General features: G+C 33.8%; 2 protein-coding genes across 3 annotated transcripts in view; both read left to right on the top strand.

Annotated features, from left to right (window-relative positions):
* Positions 1-23,203, top strand: part of LOC126970838 (protein cereblon) — a 272,220-nt gene that overhangs the window by 130,828 nt on the left and 118,189 nt on the right. The window lies entirely within an intron of this gene.
* The window catches only part of LOC126970792 (lutropin-choriogonadotropic hormone receptor), a 197,520-nt gene that overhangs the window by 154,602 nt on the left and 19,715 nt on the right, over positions 1-23,203 (top strand). For both annotated transcript variants that reach the window (XM_050816891.1, XM_050816890.1), the window contains 2 exons: positions 17,551-17,691; positions 22,540-22,605. In XM_050816891.1, the coding sequence (XP_050672848.1) occupies positions 17,551-17,691; positions 22,540-22,605 (207 nt within the window). The remainder of the gene's footprint in view (positions 1-17,550; positions 17,692-22,539; positions 22,606-23,203) is intronic.

Raw genomic sequence — 23,203 nt, 5'->3', positions numbered from 1 at the left:
AGCCCAGTGCCAGTTGGTCAATTTTTGAACAACTTTGATGTTCTCCTTCACCGTAAGAACGTCGAATAAACTTACTAGTACAAGATCCCACTGCTATCTTGTACTTTTTGAATAAATTTTACGTTCACACGTACCTGGAGCGAGAATCTCTGCTTGCGGCCATTTTAACAACAGACTGACAGTTTATGATAATCTATGTTGGATTATCATAAACTGTAAAGATAAAACTTCAATTTTGTATTAAAATAAAAAAAAGCAGGTGACTGAAAATAATTAACAATAATTATACCTATTTACACCTGGCAACCCTAACGTTGGCTTACTGAGAACTGGCAACCACTTTTTTTAATTCTGTATTAAATTATTTTAGTGACGTAAAATTAATTAAAAACACATATATTGCAAATTATGTCAGAAATTAATTATATTAAAGTTAATTACAGGTAATTGCGGCCAGTTTTTTATAGGCAACCTATAACTAATACATTATCCTCAACTTTCATTTTAGATTAGTTTTATCAAAAATCACATACCTGCAGTCTCGAATAGTGGAAACTTAGGCTAAACGAATTAATTCGAAAACCTAAAAGATATGTAATCAATATTTTGAGTTTTATGCTGACATCAACGCGCAGCGAAACACATATTTCGCTATAAAACTTAATGCATTGTTATAATTCAGTAGTTGCAATACAGCGCTCCGCGCGATCTATCGTACAGTTATTCACGAGTATCGATCAGTATATATAACATATGAGATCAGTATATATAGTATAACTGTAAATCTATTTATTAGTTCGCTATACACATTTTTATTCAATCAGTTTATCTTTCATTATCATACAAAACCGTATATATTTTTGGTCCTTCGAGCCGGATTTGAACCTAGCGACCTGTGAATTGCTTGCTTACGAGCACTGTTTCTCTTTACAACCGTACAATACAACATACTAAATTAAACATTTATTCATCGTAATCGGTACCTACCATCAACCTAGCTGGTCATATTTGACTTACTTTAACTATCCTATCAAAGGCCTGGTAATAAATATTCTTTATACGAAGCGCAAATGTGCTGCTGCTGTTTGGTCAAAATGGAACAAAGAAAAAAGATTTTGAGTTTTGACTTAACAAGTTGACTAAAGGCAATTTTTCTTATTCGTATTAAAAAAAAAATTGTTTTGAGCAAAATAATAGAAACAAATGAAAAGTTTCTAATGCTGATATGATAAAATCGTAAGGGTGCCGTAAGTGTAAGGGTATGAACAAGAATTATTAAAAAACGATTATTACAAGGACCTTAATTGAAATAATACGCCGAAATGTACGCGAACATAGTCGCAGGGTCCGCCATTCAAAAATATAATGAGTTATATTAGGCCCAGAAGACATTAAAACAAGTTAAAAGCAGGAATCTCACTCCTTTCATATAAGTTCATGCAAGTAAAAGAACCTTTGACTCCAAAACAAAAGAAATATTCGCTCATCGCGAACACTCAGCAAAATTATCAAGTTTCAAATGGTTTCAAATTCGATTATTTTTTAATTGACTGTTCTGAATATAAATGCGACTGTTCTGTCTTTAAAGATAAATTTCATTTCAATTTACATTTACCTACTTCATTAATCATAATCATAGCCGGCGGTGGTATTTTTTTTGTACTTAATTTCGAAACAGATAAACATACTGTACTACATTTTCGGGGATCCTGTTTTGCAAAAATAAAAATGTCGAAAAAAAAACAAAACAGAGAGACACATAACGATGAGATATTATTTTTGAAAATAATTTTGATGTACGAGGGCGGCACTAAAAATTTCGGGAATCAAGGAACAACATTACTTTTTAAAAATGTAATTATTGCTTTTCGAAGTATTCTCCGTGAAATTTGACACGTTTTCCCATACGATGGAACCAATCATTGAAGCAACCATTCCATTTGGAAGTTGGGGTCTCCAAAATGGCCGTTTTGTAGGCGTCCACAGCTTCTTCAGGTGATGAAAATCTCTGAACACGCAATTTATTCTTTATATAGGGAAAGTATAGAAATCATTAGGGCTTAGGTCGGGGCTGTACGGCGGATGGTCTAATAATTCTATGTTTTCTTGCTCTAAAAACTCTTTTATTCTGTGCGCGGTGTGAGAACTCGCATTGTCGTGATGGAGTCGTTCTCTTTACGGAGTTCAGAAACGACCTGTGGCAAACAAATGCTAGCATACCATTCTGCATTAACCGTTCTTTGTCCCTCAAGAGGAATTGTCGCAACATGTCCGGTTTTGGAGACAAACGTGGCCACCATTTTTTTTGCAACATTCCGTGAACGAACAATTTTTGTTGGCTTTAACTCATTTTCGAACACCCAAACTCGTGACTGGTTTTTTGTTTCGGGTTCGTACACGTATATCTAGGATTCGTCACCTGATACGATGTTGTATACAGCATTTGAGGATCCTGCGTGGAATCTTTCGAGAGTTCTGACTCACCAAGTAACGCGAGCCGCTTTTTGCTCTTCACAGAGCAAAAGCGGTGTCCATCGGGAAAACAACTTTTTTACACCTAATTGTTCATGCAAGATTATTAGTATTTAACTCATGCCAATGTCTAAAGTTGCCTGAATTTCGCGGTATGTCACATGTCGATCTTCCTCAATGAGCTTACGCACAGCATCAACGTTTTCTTTGGTGACTGCAGTTTTTGGACGACCTTGACGGGGATCATCACTGAGCTTGACACGTCCACGTTGAAATTCAGCAAACCAGCGATAAATTGTGGTTTTGGATGGGGCTTCATCACACTGTTTTTGTGTTTAACCACTTCGAAAGTCATAATAAATCATCGCTCTAGAGTTTTCTCGAGTCAATTCCATTTTATCAACTACTAAACAAGTTTGAGAAGACCTTGTGACAAGACCGGGAATCTTTTTTTAAAAAAATTAAATGGTATTCGATTTTTAAAACCAAGGAGTTTTCAATTAAAAAGATTTTAATATGACAGGAACAGTGAAAATATTCCATTCCCGATACTTTTAGTACAGCCTATGTAACAATGATACCTTATTTGAAAATAATTTTGATGTAGGATGAAAAATTAATTAGAAAACATCTAGGGAAACATTTAGGGAAAATGGCCACTCATTTTTCCTCTCAACAAATTAAAAGAAATCATTTTTAATCTTATTACTCAACTGGGAAAGTTTTTTGCATCATTTATTCTTTCGCAGAGCGCCATTTGTTTCCAAAGAGCTGATAGCGATTTAATTGACATCAAAAGTAATATTAAACAGATTGTAATAAATCTATTACTGCTCAAAATTTACTTTTAAAATATCTAACATACATAAATCAAAATGTATTTTTCCGCACGGGCTAGATTTCCGCAACTGGACGTCTACTATGGCCTATTTCGCACGAAAACCAAGGTTTTTCAAGCCCTTGTAAGCCCAGTGCCAGTTGGTCAATTTTTGAACAACTTTGATGTTCTCCTTCACCGTAAGAACGTCGAATAAACTTACTAGTACAAGATCCCACTGCTATCTTGTACTTTTTGAATAAATTTTACGTTCACACGTACCTGGAGCGAGAATCTCTGCTTGCGGCCATTTTAACAACAGACTGACAGTTTATGATAATCTATGTTGGATTATCATAAACTGTAAAGATAAAACTTCAATTTTGTATTAAAATAAAAAAAAGCAGGTGACTGAAAATAATTAACAATAATTATACCTATTTACACCTGGCAACCCTAACGTTGGCTTACTGAGAACTGGCAACCACTTTTTTTAATTCTGTATTAAATTATTTTAGTGACGTAAAATTAATTAAAAACACATATATTGCAAATTATGTCAGAAATTAATTATATTAAAGTTAATTACAGGTAATTGCGGCCAGTTTTTTATAGGCAACCTATAACTAATACATTATCCTCAACTTTCATTTTAGATTAGTTTTATCAAAAATCACATACCTGCAGTCTCGAATAGTGGAAACTTAGGCTAAACGAATTAATTCGAAAACCTAAAAGATATGTAATCAATATTTTGAGTTTTATGCTGACATCAACGCGCAGCGAAACACATATTTCGCTATAAAACTTAATGCATTGTTATAATTCAGTAGTTGCAATACAGCGCTCCGCGCGATCTATCGTACAGTTATTCACGAGTATCGATCAGTATATATAACATATGAGATCAGTATATATAGTATAACTGTAAATCTATTTATTAGTTCGCTATACACATTTTTATTCAATCAGTTTATCTTTCATTATCATACAAAACCGTATATATTTTTGGTCCTTCGAGCCGGATTTGAACCTAGCGACCTGTGAATTGCTTGCTTACGAGCACTGTTTCTCTTTACAACCGTACAATACAACATACTAAATTAAACATTTATTCATCGTAATCGGTACCTACCATCAACCTAGCTGGTCATATTTGACTTACTTTAACTATCCTATCAAAGGCCTGGTAATAAATATTCTTTATACGAAGCGCAAATGTGCTGCTGCTGTTTGGTCAAAATGGAACAAAGAAAAAAGATTTTGAGTTTTGACTTAACAAGTTGACTAAAGGCAATTTTTCTTATTCGTATTAAAAAAAAAATTGTTTTGAGCAAAATAATAGAAACAAATGAAAAGTTTCTAATGCTGATATGATAAAATCGTAAGGGTGCCGTAAGTGTAAGGGTATGAACAAGAATTATTAAAAAACGATTATTACAAGGACCTTAATTGAAATAATACGCCGAAATGTACGCGAACATAGTCGCAGGGTCCGCCATTCAAAAATATAATGAGTTATATTAGGCCCAGAAGACATTAAAACAAGTTAAAAGCAGGAATCTCACTCCTTTCATATAAGTTCATGCAAGTAAAAGAACCTTTGACTCCAAAACAAAAGAAATATTCGCTCATCGCGAACACTCAGCAAAATTATCAAGTTTCAAATGGTTTCAAATTCGATTATTTTTTAATTGACTGTTCTGAATATAAATGCGACTGTTCTGTCTTTAAAGATAAATTTCATTTCAATTTACATTTACCTACTTCATTAATCATAATCATAGCCGGCGGTGGTATTTTTTTTGTACTTAATTTCGAAACAGATAAACATACTGTACTACATTTTCGGGGATCCTGTTTTGCAAAAATAAAAATGTCGAAAAAAAAACAAAACAGAGAGACACATAACGATGAGATATTATTTTTGAAAATAATTTTGATGTACGAGGGCGGCACTAAAAATTTCGGGAATCAAGGAACAACATTACTTTTTAAAAATGTAATTATTGCTTTTCGAAGTATTCTCCGTGAAATTTGACACGTTTTCCCATACGATGGAACCAATCATTGAAGCAACCATTCCATTTGGAAGTTGGGGTCTCCAAAATGGCCGTTTTGTAGGCGTCCACAGCTTCTTCAGGTGATGAAAATCTCTGAACACGCAATTTATTCTTTATATAGGGAAAGTATAGAAATCATTAGGGCTTAGGTCGGGGCTGTACGGCGGATGGTCTAATAATTCTATGTTTTCTTGCTCTAAAAACTCTTTTATTCTGTGCGCGGTGTGAGAACTCGCATTGTCGTGATGGAGTCGTTCTCTTTACGGAGTTCAGAAACGACCTGTGGCAAACAAATGCTAGCATACCATTCTGCATTAACCGTTCTTTGTCCCTCAAGAGGAATTGTCGCAACATGTCCGGTTTTGGAGACAAACGTGGCCACCATTTTTTTTGCAACATTCCGTGAACGAACAATTTTTGTTGGCTTTAACTCATTTTCGAACACCCAAACTCGTGACTGGTTTTTTGTTTCGGGTTCGTACACGTATATCTAGGATTCGTCACCTGATACGATGTTGTATACAGCATTTGAGGATCCTGCGTGGAATCTTTCGAGAGTTCTGACTCACCAAGTAACGCGAGCCGCTTTTTGCTCTTCACAGAGCAAAAGCGGTGTCCATCGGGAAAACAACTTTTTTACACCTAATTGTTCATGCAAGATTATTAGTATTTAACTCATGCCAATGTCTAAAGTTGCCTGAATTTCGCGGTATGTCACATGTCGATCTTCCTCAATGAGCTTACGCACAGCATCAACGTTTTCTTTGGTGACTGCAGTTTTTGGACGACCTTGACGGGGATCATCACTGAGCTTGACACGTCCACGTTGAAATTCAGCAAACCAGCGATAAATTGTGGTTTTGGATGGGGCTTCATCACACTGTTTTTGTGTTTAACCACTTCGAAAGTCATAATAAATCATCGCTCTAGAGTTTTCTCGAGTCAATTCCATTTTATCAACTACTAAACAAGTTTGAGAAGACCTTGTGACAAGACCGGGAATCTTTTTTTAAAAAAATTAAATGGTATTCGATTTTTAAAACCAAGGAGTTTTCAATTAAAAAGATTTTAATATGACAGGAACAGTGAAAATATTCCATTCCCGATACTTTTAGTACAGCCTATGTAACAATGATACCTTATTTGAAAATAATTTTGATGTAGGATGAAAAATTAATTAGAAAACATCTAGGGAAACATTTAGGGAAAATGGCCACTCATTTTTCCTCTCAACAAATTAAAAGAAATCATTTTTAATCTTATTACTCAACTGGGAAAGTTTTTTGCATCATTTATTCTTTCGCAGAGCGCCATTTGTTTCCAAAGAGCTGATAGCGATTTAATTGACATCAAAAGTAATATTAAACAGATTGTAATAAATCTATTACTGCTCAAAATTTACTTTTAAAATATCTAACATACATAAATCAAAATGTATTTTTCCGCACGGGCTAGATTTCCGCAACTGGACGTCTACTATGGCCTATTTCGCACGAAAACCAAGGTTTTTCAAGCCCTTGTAAGCCCAGTGCCAGTTGGTCAATTTTTGAACAACTTTGATGTTCTCCTTCACCGTAAGAACGTCGAATAAACTTACTAGTACAAGATCCCACTGCTATCTTGTACTTTTTGAATAAATTTTACGTTCACACGTACCTGGAGCGAGAATCTCTGCTTGCGGCCATTTTAACAACAGACTGACAGTTTATGATAATCTATGTTGGATTATCATAAACTGTAAAGATAAAACTTCAATTTTGTATTAAAATAAAAAAAAGCAGGTGACTGAAAATAATTAACAATAATTATACCTATTTACACCTGGCAACCCTAACGTTGGCTTACTGAGAACTGGCAACCACTTTTTTTAATTCTGTATTAAATTATTTTAGTGACGTAAAATTAATTAAAAACACATATATTGCAAATTATGTCAGAAATTAATTATATTAAAGTTAATTACAGGTAATTGCGGCCAGTTTTTTATAGGCAACCTATAACTAATACATTATCCTCAACTTTCATTTTAGATTAGTTTTATCAAAAATCACATACCTGCAGTCTCGAATAGTGGAAACTTAGGCTAAACGAATTAATTCGAAAACCTAAAAGATATGTAATCAATATTTTGAGTTTTATGCTGACATCAACGCGCAGCGAAACACATATTTCGCTATAAAACTTAATGCATTGTTATAATTCAGTAGTTGCAATACAGCGCTCCGCGCGATCTATCGTACAGTTATTCACGAGTATCGATCAGTATATATAACATATGAGATCAGTATATATAGTATAACTGTAAATCTATTTATTAGTTCGCTATACACATTTTTATTCAATCAGTTTATCTTTCATTATCATACAAAACCGTATATATTTTTGGTCCTTCGAGCCGGATTTGAACCTAGCGACCTGTGAATTGCTTGCTTACGAGCACTGTTTCTCTTTACAACCGTACAATACAACATACTAAATTAAACATTTATTCATCGTAATCGGTACCTACCATCAACCTAGCTGGTCATATTTGACTTACTTTAACTATCCTATCAAAGGCCTGGTAATAAATATTCTTTATACGAAGCGCAAATGTGCTGCTGCTGTTTGGTCAAAATGGAACAAAGAAAAAAGATTTTGAGTTTTGACTTAACAAGTTGACTAAAGGCAATTTTTCTTATTCGTATTAAAAAAAAAATTGTTTTGAGCAAAATAATAGAAACAAATGAAAAGTTTCTAATGCTGATATGATAAAATCGTAAGGGTGCCGTAAGTGTAAGGGTATGAACAAGAATTATTAAAAAACGATTATTACAAGGACCTTAATTGAAATAATACGCCGAAATGTACGCGAACATAGTCGCAGGGTCCGCCATTCAAAAATATAATGAGTTATATTAGGCCCAGAAGACATTAAAACAAGTTAAAAGCAGGAATCTCACTCCTTTCATATAAGTTCATGCAAGTAAAAGAACCTTTGACTCCAAAACAAAAGAAATATTCGCTCATCGCGAACACTCAGCAAAATTATCAAGTTTCAAATGGTTTCAAATTCGATTATTTTTTAATTGACTGTTCTGAATATAAATGCGACTGTTCTGTCTTTAAAGATAAATTTCATTTCAATTTACATTTACCTACTTCATTAATCATAATCATAGCCGGCGGTGGTATTTTTTTTGTACTTAATTTCGAAACAGATAAACATACTGTACTACATTTTCGGGGATCCTGTTTTGCAAAAATAAGTATCTATACTTCGCCCAATAGCATACTCACTCGTCATAGCCAAGTGGTAAATTTTATTCATTGTTCCTGTTATTAATATTATGCATATATTAGGTATGTATACCCATAATTAGTAAATAAATACTAGGAACTTTGTTAATGTGCTTATTTGCATAGATTACATCATCTAGAATTCACTATAAAATATTTTATTCCTACAAATAGCAAAAGCATAATATTTTATGTCAAAAGTGATACTAAAGACCCCAACATTGCGTTACTAATAAGAGCTCAATACTATGTTCATAATAAGAACATAAAATTGTATTTCTAATGGTTCATTCACACTAAGTTTTCGAACGTAAATATAAATTTAACAATCTAAAAGAAGCAAAAATCCATAACCAAAACTGGGGTAGTACTTGAGTAATAAATAATATAAATAAATAAAATAATGAGTTAATAAATAACGATGTGGGTGAAATTTTCAATAATGCTTTAATAGTTTGACATAGTGCGCTTGATAAAACTGGGCTTAAATGAGCACTGCGCCTAGAAAGCATATTAAAATAAAATTTTACTCGGACGCTACGGTGAATCTATGTAATAATTGGCAACTTTATATATAAAAATATTTGATCTCTATACTTAGGTGGTATTCGTGAGCAGGAAGGCATTAAAATTCTATTTCAACTTCATTATTAATTCATTTTGTGTTCCTTCTAATAGATATTTATACTTTGATTAGAGCGGGTCTCCAAACATTTGGAGTATAGTCTAATTGGTTTCTAATTAGCGTGCTAATACGCTAATTTTCTTTTTATCAAAGGCATTTGAAAACTTAATTTCTAACCCTTTTCTAATGCTTGTAATGCCATTTCAGCAGAATTATGGAATTTGGATAGATTAGACCCAGTTAAGTTCATTATTGAACTCACGCATCTTATTGCTGGAAATAATTAAACATATGGTATGACTGAAAGTTTTGCTATACCTGGTTCGTTTTCAATATTGTGCTCATTACCTTTTTTGGAAATTCGCTTCTTCCTTCAAGGAAATCTTAAATCTCGCTTACTCGACTAAAATAAAAGGATAAATCCTATATTGATAGTATAGATACTATCAATTGCAACTTCTCTCTTTGAGTTTAATTCCAAAAACACTTTTCTGCTGTTTTTTTGGTAATTTATGGTATACAGTACTAATATCACAATTATTGTAAATTTATTATTCATTATTATGAGTATTTGCCTCATCAAAAGCTGAGTGGTAAAACGTATTAAATTCGTCCACGTTACACTTTCTATCCAATATAAATGTATCGGTTATTCCACATTTATAAATATTAGATTGCATGAAACTCCAATAAATATTATCTTCTTCATTGGAAATAAAGTGCAGATTATATCAATACATCTTTAATTGTTTAAGCTATGGTCTTAACACGGAAAGTGCTTCATAATTTTCCTATACTTTACAAATTTCGAATCATGTAAAACAATATTTTAATTGTTATATTTTTTTAAATTCTTTTACTACAACTATTTTAATCCCATTCAAAATTATTTTATTGAAACTCATTTAAGGTAACGCTAATATAACGCGTTTCGAAGATAACTTTGTATCGAATTAGCTTATTCATTAACTGAAAAGATTATTGTATCAATATAATCAAAAAGATCATGCTAATAAAATAAGTTTTTTACTTGAACTCTTCCCATATCAATAAAATGTATATGTCGATCAATATTTATTTCGATGAATACTGCAGAATATTTAAATACCAGTGCATTAACTTAAATATTTTTTTCTAAATGATGTGAATAGTAACTGTAAGTAATACATATTATTGTAAACTCAATGCACTTTAAAACAATCAAAATATTATAAACATTTCATAGCACAAATTGCGAATGGATTGGAGTGATGTAGAATTTCAAAAATTTGTGCATATTTATCATGTAAACGTGTTTGTAAACTGAGTGAGAACGCAGCCTTAGTAGCGAACATGTGTACTGGGGGAATTGAGATAGGCTACAACGTCGGTGGGGAGAGGACACGGCGTCCGGTGTCGACGTCGGCCTGTCGCGATTCTATGAATAATTTCCGCCGCAATATCCATAGAATGAGAGGAAAATCCTTGACGTGACATTTTTTATGTTACGCGAAATAGGTTGTTGTTCAAAGGCAATTAGGATGACTATTAACTATTGAATAAAAATCTCAGGGATTTGCTATCATCAAAATGTCATCTATACACATAAAATATGATTTACAAGAGTTTGAAATCGTTATACGTTATGTCTTTCTGGGTTTATGTCAGTAAAGTTACATACTCCAGTTCTTTGGGCACATTTCGGAGGACTACCTGAAGTCGCTTCTCCTCCCGGAGATTGTAACTAAGCCTACACTCATATCGCGGAGGAGATAAGTTAGGGCGCGGTGATTCGCTACCTCCCTAGTCTCCTTTATTAGCGATTGATACGCTCTTGCCGAGTACTAGAACGATTTGGGTATTTTATTTTTAATGGCCATACAGCGGGCCCTGTCACCTATAAAGATGGGCTGGGGATTTGCTGAATTACGTTATGTCTTTCTAGGTTTATGTCAGTAAAGTAACATTCTCTGGCTAAATAACCTAAAACCTTGATAGGGCAAACAGCCTCACCCGATGGAATACAGATTCTGAGCGTATTTAAACCCAAAATTCAGAATGGCATCGTAATTGAGCTCTTCGCTTTGAGATAAAAGATCTTAAGTCTCATTTGCCCAGTAATTGCACTAGCTATGATGCTCTTCAAACCGAAACAGTAACGCTTGCACGTTACCACTCCGCGGCAGAAAAAGGCACTTTTTTGATGCCCACCACCCCACCTAGGCTGCGCAAAGAAACTATTATTAATTATTAGTAGAAGCTTATCAATAATTTATTCAAATAAAACAAATCATATAACTATATTTACAATACTATGATTACATTAAATTAAAACTATTATTACGGGAAATCGTACCAAGAATACTGGCAGCATTTCCACGTTGGATACTAGGCTGATCCACTGACCGAAATAGCTGCCAGCGGTTGGGTTGCTAATAGCCCTATTGTAATAAAAAATATATAAAAAGGAAAAACTTAAGAGGAAACATAAGAAGTAATGTGTCCATACGCAGCAATTTCTTCTCGCCTGTTGTCTTTTCAATTTATAACCCTGGATAAATGTGTTTTTTTAAAGATTATCTTTCTCTAATCTGTGTCTGAGGGACATCATATGATACCATAAAACAATTACTAATTTGATTTCATAGGAAAAAAATACGAACTTCTAGCTTGGAAATAGTCGTCACTTGTATCCTCGCATGCAATAAAAAAGCGGCCAAGTTCTTGAAGGTTTACGATTTATGACATATTAAAAAAAAAAATTGCTAGACCTCGTTTAAACCAATTTTCGATGGAAGTTTAGATGGTAATGTTACAGGAGGGGAACACATTTTAGCACTTTGGAAGTGTCTCTTGAGCAAACTAATCAGTTTAGAAAAAAATGATATCAAAAACCTCAATATCATTTTTGAAGACGGGTTATAGAATTACGAATTATAAGAAGTGCATGGGTTTGATGGAAAAATTTTAGAGTTTTATTTCTAAGTATGGGGAACCCTCAAAATCTATTGTTTTTTTTTTCTATTTTTGTGTGTAAATCTTAATGCGATTCACAGAATACATCTACTTACCAAGTTTCAACAGTATAGTTCTTATAGTATCTGAAAAAGTGGCTGTGACATACGGACGGGCAGACAGACAGACGTTACAAATCTATATGGGTTCCGTTTTTGCCATTCGGCTACGGAGCCCTAATAAAAAGATAACACACGTAATATTTACAATAATGTTACCTTCTAATTAAACGATGCATGGTATCGGGTTGGCAATACGGGAGTGAATCAGAGAGCGAGTTTGTGAAACGAGGTCAACATACATCGCGGAGCAGGCTGCAAACTGCACTCGAACTATTCACAATAATGTAAGGGCGCGGACACATACATGACGTGCGACTTTGCGACCGACGCGACTTGCCTGTCGCATGCTTAAGCAATTGACCAGCAATTCGTATTTTAGCCATTAAATAAATAAGATTTTTTTGAAGTTTGAGTCAATCTTTTACGATGGACTCGGTGAAATCATGTTGATATGATTTTGTAACACCGTGGAGTTAGTCAATAAATCCCCCTCCAGTATAGTGTGAAGTGAAATCTATGTTTAAAATATTTAAAATAAAAAGTTATGTATTAAAAAATTCTAACGGTATATAAATAAAAAAAATAGTTTTAACGGTCATTCGGCCATTTTGTCGCGACTCGTCTAGACGTGAATTACGTCATATGAGTTATTTTATTTTATTTGGGAAATTTACAGCCATTTTTACAAAAAAATCACAACAAATAGATTAATTAATGCTAATTACAATTATGTATTACCAATAGTTTGTAGCTAATCTGCATACATGAGTACAGACATAGAGATTTCGCATTATCCGCGTAAAAGATACGTAAATATATTTTTTTTTGTATTGAGGGACTGATGGTAATTGATCACCGCTTAATTGCAACACCAGAGAAACCAAAGAATAGTCTCAGACCTTTAGAGTATCGTATCTACGTCGAATCAACCTGAAAGTAATGCCTGACATAGTTTTGTTTCATGTGGAAGAATAAATAACCATACCTATGCAGAAATGTTGCTGGCATATCTAAACTCTAAGCTTTTAATATTGGTACTAAAAACTTGTCATTATTTTTACCCCATAAGAAATATTATTTTATAATGAGCAGTCAAAATATTTTTTTTAAATCGATAATAAACCTTTTTTCGTTTGGCTCTGTAATGCATCTCATCTCCGGCTCAACTAAACTAAACAACTACTGCTTTACCAACATTTTTAAATTTTATACGAAAAAACTAAATAAATAAACTAAATATAATAAAGGTACTAAGAGATAAGCGAACCTGAGCGCTTAGCTAGAGTTAGAATTCTGATAGGTGTATAGTAAATATAACTGTTTCTTTCAGAGTATTATATGTACCTATATATAGACGTTTTCGGGTGTATTTAAAAAATAAAATAAGTAAAAAGCCTTTATTTCTACTATTTTCCAATTTTTAAAATCCTTAAAATTAACTTAGATATTCAATTAATTACAAATTAAATATTAATTAGTACTAAATTAACTAAAAATATCACTCCATCTTTTTTTTGTCTCCCTCTTTGTCCATATTGAATCATCTAATCTGCATATATGACCTGCCCAGCCAAACTTTAGCCGTCTGATCCTTGCTATGGCATCCGTCAGGCAAGTATGTTCTGTAATATTTATATATATATATATATATATATATATATATATATATATATAAGTATATAAGTAGACCCGAGAGAGTTTCTGAGCCACTTACGCTTCGCGAACGATAGTGTTTGCCGAAATTGCCTATGACCTGCAAATTATGCTTACAGAGCTCATGACGTAGAGTAAGAAAGTAGGACTATGACTAAATACACCAAAAACCAAAATATTATCCAATGGGGAAACCAAAGATGTAATAGTGGAAAGCGTGAGAATAGAAAACGTCAAAAAATATATTTATCTCGGACAGTTGGACATCTTTCAAAAATTGTATAGGCAAGGAAGTGGAAAGAAGGATAGCACTATTATGGAAAAAGTATTGGGGGTACAGATAAATCATGAAAAATAGAGAAATAAGTATGCACATAAAGAAAAAAGTTTATGAAATCTCCATGCTACCAACTCTCACATATGGATGCCAGTCTTGGGCGCTATTTTCTGATATATTTTGTATGGATTGACATTTTGATGACATCTCGAGAATAGAAAGAAATCAATGAAGTTTTTTGTTAGTTTCACGCTACATGTGTAATAAAATACAACTGACAGTGCACCTCATGTTATTCAAGTTGACCGGTTGGTGGGTTTGTTTCGAGTTTCTATTAGCTTATTGTGCCGATATTACCATTAACAATGTCACGACCAAGACGATCAAATTATTCCCGACAAAGACGTAATGCAACTAGGATTTGAAACATTGCGAATGAAAGGACTGAAGAAGAACAAGAAATTGAAGTTGAAAAGAACCGCGTTAGTATGGATCAACTTCGTGCTATAAATCACAAGAGCAACGCGAGGCAGCCCGTAAAACGGATCGGCTTGCAATACGAAATCGTCCAGTAAAACCTCAGAGATCAACAACTAGATAATTTTCGACGCACAAGAAGAAATTTATGAAGTACTGATTTGAATCGAAGAGCATTTTGATACGGTTGCAGTACTTACTACTGTTTGAGAGTGGGAAACTACCGAATCTCGACATTTTCTAGTAAATACTCAAAAATACAATGTTTGTTTCCAAATGATCCCATTTGGGGCAGACATTATCTAAGAACGAGGACATTCAAAGTATTTATTTATTTATATGTTTACACACAATACAGTTTAAGAATAACATACTCTCTATACTTATTCCTGTGTATTATGTATGGTAATTCTAAAAAAAGTGCTTATAGATCAGTAATACGGACTTTGCTTTTGATATTGTAGATATAAGGACAGATTCACCATCGGATCGGATCATTGCAACCTCTCGAAGATACACAGCATAAATGTTTACAATTATACTACATGGGCAACATGGAGGAATAACTTGGTCGATGTCAAGAGATCAATGCAGCAATGATAATAGCAATTCTTCAAGATCTGCAAGAGTTAGCCCGCAAATCTTTCCTTTCCGATCCGTCTCGCATTCGCCCTGACCATTCAAATCTTAAGCCCAATCCTTGAAAGTTTGTGGTCTGAATCTAGAATCCATTTCCCATGTTTAATCAATTATAAGTGGCATGTTCACATGGTAGACCATCTGCGTTATTTGCTTTTGCGCATGATAATAAAACGGTAAATGTCGTCTATCATAAGGTGCATTACTGAAGAGTGCAAACCTAGCACCAAAATACAAAGCCAATAAAGAATCATTAACGAACTTGATTTTTTTTATTTCCTTATATTTATTATCCTATTAAAATATTGAAATTAATTAAATCCTAAATCTGCTCATTTATTGTCAATGTTCGCCGGGTCAGCTAGTATATACTATATTAAATATCTCTCTTTAATATCTTCTCTATCACTCTTACTATCTTACTTATCTCTTATCTATCACTCTTACTATATATATACTCTTACCATATGGATGAGTGTCATTAAAGTGCGTACACCTTTCTATAATGCCAGCAACACACCTGTGAATCCTCCGGCTTTGCAGGAGAATGTGGGCGGCGGTGAGTATAAACATCAGGTAACCAGTATGCTCGTTTATCTTTGTCTTATAATAAATATAATATATAATTGTTGTTTGGCACGCATTGTACAGAGTTTGCTTCGTTTGGATCTAGATAATTATGTAAAAGTGATTTGAAAACTATTTTAATTAAATATAAAATAAAGTAAAGCTGAGTAAGTATTTATGTATTTTTTATTTCATTTAAAAGAAAATTAAAAATAGAAAAACACATATTATGAGGTCTTTTTATTTAAGCTTATATTTTTATTGTTATTTTTTTATTTACCCTTTTGTTTTTCTTATAATTCAATCATTCGCACCTACTAATTTTGCAGACGCATTTTATTAACCAGTGTGGATACATCCTTGGCAAGTTACGTCATCCGAATTTTCGTTCACCTGACGACAGAACTACCGGTTTAAAATATAACCTGCGTCGCATCTCTGATTGTTTTCGGTTTTCAAAATGCGGACGCAATACTTTTTTATTTTCGAGCTTCTTAATTTTTTGGGACTTTTCTTTAAAAATGCGAAATACGGTTAGAAAAAATTACAAGAGATCCTATTAGTTTTAGAATGTTTTTTTCAAAGTTTAAAATTGCGCCGTTTCTTCTTTCTCAGAGCAACAGTAGTTTCCGAAGCGGTGGCAGTATTTGAACTGACATCAAAAATAATTCTAAAGGAATCAGTTTGGACTATGCTTTTTATTGCTTTATGCATTTTGAAATAAAACGTTTTGTGTCACAAGAAGTGAGTGAAGCTGCTTCAAACGTGTCGCCGTAGAGGTGACTTTTAGACCATCAGCCGGTAGTAGTGATTTAGTATGAATTGGAACAGCGGACGTGAATTAATTCGTAAACATGATGTATTTCAGCATATCTAATGGTGGAAATTCGACCATAACCTGCTTTACTACCACCAAAATATAACATTTCATTTGTAAGTCTCTAAAAATTAACATAATATAAATATTATTTTGGATAAATCAAATCATATCAAATCAAAATCACTCTATTCATGTGATGATGATGACATGAAACTTTTGACATTCTTCATGGAAATGACTCTTAAGAATGTCAAAAGTTTTGTTTTCTTTTAACATTTATCACGACTTCGGAAAATGTTGAGCCTTAATAAGAAGAGGCAAGAAAGTCATCTACCATCTTTAAATCAATATTTACAATTTTATCGTTTTACAATTACAATATATGTAAAGTGATGCAACACAAATACTTAACCTTAAAATACTCAATGCTTTACACGAATAAGTCAAAAAAGTAAATGAAAATTAATCAGTAAATACACGAGAGTTATTGAGTACAGTAGATGCATCCTTTCATACACAGCGTAAATGAATAAAGGTAATTTGCGAGCATTTTATTAGCGATATTAAAATATATAATAACTTTAATTTTATAAACATGAAGCAGAGTTCACAGCAGCTGGCAACAGCATCACCCTCCCATCACAAGTAGCTCCCGATCACGCATAGGCCACCCATCAGCTCCCTCGATTATATTTTAGGGTAGGGAACGACCCGTCCTACGTCACAGCCTGACATTTAAGCGTGTATGACAAAGCCTGTCATGATCATGATATCGATAAAGTAAAGGCATGTATGTACTTCCCAGGATCCTGTCGGAAGCTCGTGGTCTACCTGGCGTGCCGTCTCTGAATGGCACCACCCGTCTGCGAACCCTGAGGATGGACCACACTCGTCTCCGGGAGCTGCCAACCAATCTCTGTAACAACACGCCGCAACTTAGAGCACTGTAAGTTGACTATAAATCAAATCAAATCAAAATCAGTTTATTCACGTAGGTCACGGAAATGACACTTATGAATGTCACAAAAAAAATAAAATATTATTCTTATTGAATCTACCGCTACTTCGTAAAGGGTTGAGCTAATGAGAAGAAGTAGCAAGAAACTCATTGCCACTCTTTTATATCAATATTTACATTTAAGTACATCTATTAATAATTACATCATCCATTAAGCTCCGAAGAGTTGTTTCACCTAATTCCTGCCACCGAATTCCACCTCCGCACGATACGCCATACATTAGGATATCCCCCCCATCTGGATGTGTGGCGGTCCTCCACAGTGCTTTCAAGGAGCTTTCTTCTTCGTACTACAAAGCTGTGGAATGAGCTTCCTTGTGCGGTGTTTCCGGGACGATACGACATGAGTACCTTAAAAAAAGCGCGTACACCTTCCTTAAAGGCCGGCAACGCTCCTGTCATTCCTCTGGTGTTGCAAGAGAATGTGGGCGGCGGTGATCACTTAACACCAGGTTACCCGTACGCAGGTTTGTCCTCCTTTTTCCATTAAAAAAACCGCAATATTCCACAAAATTCTTATATTACCTCTTTCGTGAAGTGGGTGAAAATCGGGTAGCTAAATAAACTGCTTAATCGATACAGCCGTGGACTCTTTATCAAGTTGCCCGGTTCGATCCTCGCTTATGTCATTTCCAATTCATACGTGCGTTTAATCGACGCTTTATAAGGGTTGGCGACACTATTGTTATTTCTCTGGTGTAGTTACACCTTTTTTTCCTAAACTCACGAGTTCGTGAGTTTAGAAAAAAGGTGTGAATGTTGTATGTTTATGAATTATATAAGTCAGAATCTACTAAAACTTTTACCGATCTGAACCGCTGACTTAAGCTCTTCTTATAATATAATACTCTAAAGAAAACATTTTTCTTGAGAACATGAACTCGGATTGTTTTCTTTCAGTAAAATCTTAACTAAGTTTTGGGACAAGTAACAACTCAGTTTAATAATAATATAGTTATAATTATATGAGTTGTCTTAAGTGTAAAATTCTCTACTACTCACAATCATTCTGATTATTATGGATTTTAGTGATATAACGCCTATTTCAATAAATTTTCCCATTTATGTAGTTATTTGCATTCTTTTACGACAACCCATAAAGATTTGGATGTATAGTTGGGTTTCATTAAACGTAAATTTCAAGTGCATCAGACTGTCCGCCAGCAGGGAAAAGTGGCGAATCACATCCGTCCCAAAAGATGTCACTTCGTGATGACCACGACCACTCTGCCAAGAGTATAACGAAGAAGAAGAAAAGTTTCAAGGGGTTACTAACGAGATACTGTAATCTTAGATCATTTTTACTTGCAGATAGACTGACAGCTTTGAAAGCGTCGATAAATATTGAGGTTGACTCTATTTTGAGCAATGCACGCACACTAACACAAAGTTACATACAAATCGCGAGTGTAAGACGTAACTTGTCACGCACACTAAAGAAATAAACCTGGCCTGTTTTTATCAGTTAGTTGTCTAACAGCAAGAGGCTAGACGTATAAATTATCCGAGGCTGTAAAATGACGAAGCGCGCGATGGAAGATAGGTTCACACACACCCGTCAGGAAACAAGAGCCTACAAACTGTACTATATTAACAATGAAATACAGAGTGGCAATCCGAGGCGTTCATTGCTTTTCTAGCAAGGTAGGCACTGTAGATAAAAGTACCTACCTTAATAATTTAATATTTATGTATTGCACACATAACGCGAAGAGATCGAGACGTTGTGATTTACTCTCGACATGTTTATTTTGTGGTTTTAAAAGTAAGTAAGCTAAAACTTCCTAAGTGAATGTTCTATAGACATTTTGTTATAGAATAATGAAATTAAATTGCCTTACACTAGTGGTATATATTAATTTAGATTCTTATTAAGATAGGCATTGCCTAAATGCCTATCGATAAATTAGAAATTGCATTGTATTTTTATAATGTGTGGGATATTCGGTGACGAGTGTCCCTGCATGTGACCGCGATTAATTCAGAGATAGGTAACCTCCTGATAATTGAGTTACATTTGAATACAGTTATTTACATTTAACCAGTGGGCGGAGTTAATGAGATTTGGCAACACTCGCTGCGATAACGAACATGCTCTCTCTGTACAACACTGTTCTACTAAATTTAATTAAGATAGCTCCACTACTGGCTTTGTATCGGGGTTCTAAGTAATATATGCAAACTTTTTTGCAGATGTTTGAGAAGTAATTCACTCGAAAGCATTTTAGGACGTTGGCGTAAAACCTTAGAGCCTTCGTTCCTTCGCTTCCAAAAAAAAATTTTGACCAGTGGGCTAACTGTATGTTTGAGATTTAGTATAAAATTCCTTCATATTGCCCCAACTACAAAAATTCTTATAGTGACTAGTGACACCTAAACAGCCTAAATACTGTATTACCATGATTGTTTTCATACCGTACTTCTGTATTAAAAGTAAAATTATTATATAAAATAATAAAATTTCATTTTAAATGTGTAATACCAAGAGTTTGTCTGAAAATAAATAATAATTTACAAAATTAAATATAATTTGAGAAGAGATGAAGAAGAATTTAAGAGATGCATCCGGCTCGAAGGACCAATGTATAGAGGACTACTATGATGTCAATGTCAAATGAAACTCGTACGTAACTCGTTACCTGAATAATTTAATACTACTGGTTAACTTTAATTATATTAAATACAAAAGAAACGCTGCGATTGCATCAAAATATATATACCTACTGCAAAATATGCATCTAAAGCATGTTGGTAAGATCGAAAAATATAAATATACTTATAGCTATGTTAGTATTTATAGACAAGTTCATTGCCAGTGATGTATCTTTGAATGATACAACTCATAATAAAAAAATCGTATCTACCTGTTATGGTTTTTCGGATGAAGTTACAGCTGACCCGCACTCTGCGGAACAGTGACACTGATTTATGTCGGATGGTGGCATGAAAACAGTCGACTTACGCTAACCTCATCGTACCAGATGCACTGCAGAAGTGGGGCAGCTCCAGCAGCATTGCGAATTCGTTGTTAAATATAATGAATCAAAATAAAAAACTCTAATAAATTGTGGATCTTATAACAAAAATGCTTATATACTTACATTGAAAATCTGTTAGTAAAAAATTCTCTACTATACTTGACTTAGAAAGTGAGCCTTTACCTTCTTTACCGATAACGATACGTTTATGTCATCTAAATTTTACTGTGCCAACGGGCTTGTCAAACGAGAGAGAGTAGATATTCCCCTAGGGTATCCGAACTTCTTTAATTGATTTATTTGATTGGTTTATTATCAGGCGTAATGATAAATTATATTAAAATAAAAACAATGATTTTGAATTTTTAATTTTAGTTTGAATAGAAGCGATGAAGGCGGACAGGTTATGAAAAAAATTCAAATGAAATCCTTCTTGTTGAACTATATTACATAATCTAATATATAAAATTCTCGTGTCCCGGTGTTTGTTACCAAACTCCTCCGAAACGGTTGAATCGATTTCGAATTCGAATCGACACGATGGCAATCTAATACAATAATTGTAGAGTGATATATTTCGTAGGTCTGAGAATCGGTTTTATCTATTTTTTATACCCCAAAAATTTTAATTATTGAATTTCTTTTCATTACTTTATATGGAAATAAGTACATCGTTTGCTAGGTGAGCTAGTAAATACATATAGTTGGGACATATTTTCTAACAGTGTACGTCAATTGTATTTCATTTTGGTTTGTACACAGATCAATTTGTATTTCATCTTTGGTTCCCGTAACCTCGCTCTTTGGTGATTGAACTAATAGTTCTGTTGCAGCTTAAATAATTCAATTCAATGGTGATTTTATATATTATGTAATAAGCTTTTTAAAACTAATATCGCGCAATAAATAAATAACAAATTATTTTCGGGGGTCGCAATTTTAAAAGCAGATCTTGGTGATATTTAGTTAGTATTACTGTGACTGAAATTCCAACAATTCCAGCCATCGCTATTACGAACAGTACTTTGACCTTACAGACTACCTGATACCGGGAAAAATCAATTGGGGGTAACCCTATTTTACATACCCGGCAACTTCACGTTTACGAACATATTCTAATGTACCTAGCCGTAATAGTAATAACCTTTTCCGTTTCACAAAAATTTGGATAGCACAATTTTCTGCCGCTGTGTTGAATCCTTATTGGCTTGATTATAATAAGCACCGAAATAAAAAAACTACGTTTAAAAAACTTTTCTTAAAATGAAAACTACTGGGTCAAACTATGCAAAATTATTATGGGACCAAATGGCATATATTCCGCATCGAACTAAAGAAGAATTACCTAAATCGAATCATAAATCTCAGAGTAATCGGTTTACATACATACAAAAAAATACATACAAAAAATACAGATCGAATTGAGAACCTCCTCCTTTTTGAAGTCGGTTAAAAAGAGTTATTCAGAGCTGTAAAATAGTAATGCTTACTGCGCGGAAAATTAAAATCAAGTCAGAGGGAAAAAATAAGTGTGATCGGACTGTAGTTATACCGCGAAATAGCGGTGCACTCCTAGAATTCTAAATAACAATGTAATAATAATAATGTATGTAGTTAATTTTCTTTCCAATTGGTTCTCAAACAAAAACCGAAACCTTCGCGGGCAAATTCCCGTGATTTAAGTGCACCGTGCCAATATAAATATAAATCATATCAGTCATACAATGACGTTCTATATATCAGAGCGTCATTGCAGTCATAATATAAATCAGTTCACTCAGTATTATTTTGTTTGCAGAGACCTAAGATCGAACCTGTTGACCAGCGTTCCTGACCTTCACGAGTGTTCCGAGCTTCGAGTGTTGTGAGTATTGGAAACCTCTACAATATCAAAAGTAACATTTTTAAGTAAATTCATTTTACGATGTTTGTGTAAAAAGTACAACTGTATTATTCATTTAACCCGACGTTTCGTTGCCTTTGCAAGTCAACGTTTTCAGGGGGGCCATAACCTGCAGAGACAACGAAACGTCGTTCAATTCATGGTCGTTAATGTGAAAATAATTAAAAAATACTATTTGTATATTTAGACGACTTGTTTAATTACAGATTTTCTAGATAATAATAAATTATTTAAGGCGATGTCTTCACAACTGACAATTTGCACTATGATTTGAAAAAAATAAAAATTATTGTTTTGCATTATCGATACTATAAATCAAGATATTAATGGAAAATAACTTAGTTCTTGTATATTTGTTGGATTTTTTATTGAAGATACGTATAATGATGGACTTACTATAATATCACGTACATATCGGCTTCAATTTGTGAATCGCCCCAGTACCCCAATGGGAGGCTCCTTTGAGGCCGGCTAAATTATGTACCACAACGGCGCCTTTTTCTGCCGTGAAGCAGTAATGGTGCGTACAGACTGGCGAATTGTAACAAGAAATGTATCA

This window comes from Leptidea sinapis, chromosome 22 (genome assembly GCF_905404315.1).
Source record: "Leptidea sinapis chromosome 22, ilLepSina1.1, whole genome shotgun sequence".
Taxonomy (NCBI): Eukaryota; Metazoa; Arthropoda; class Insecta; order Lepidoptera; family Pieridae; genus Leptidea; species Leptidea sinapis.
Note: the sequence above shows the minus strand (reverse complement) of the source record. Positions and strands in the feature narration are given on the sequence as shown.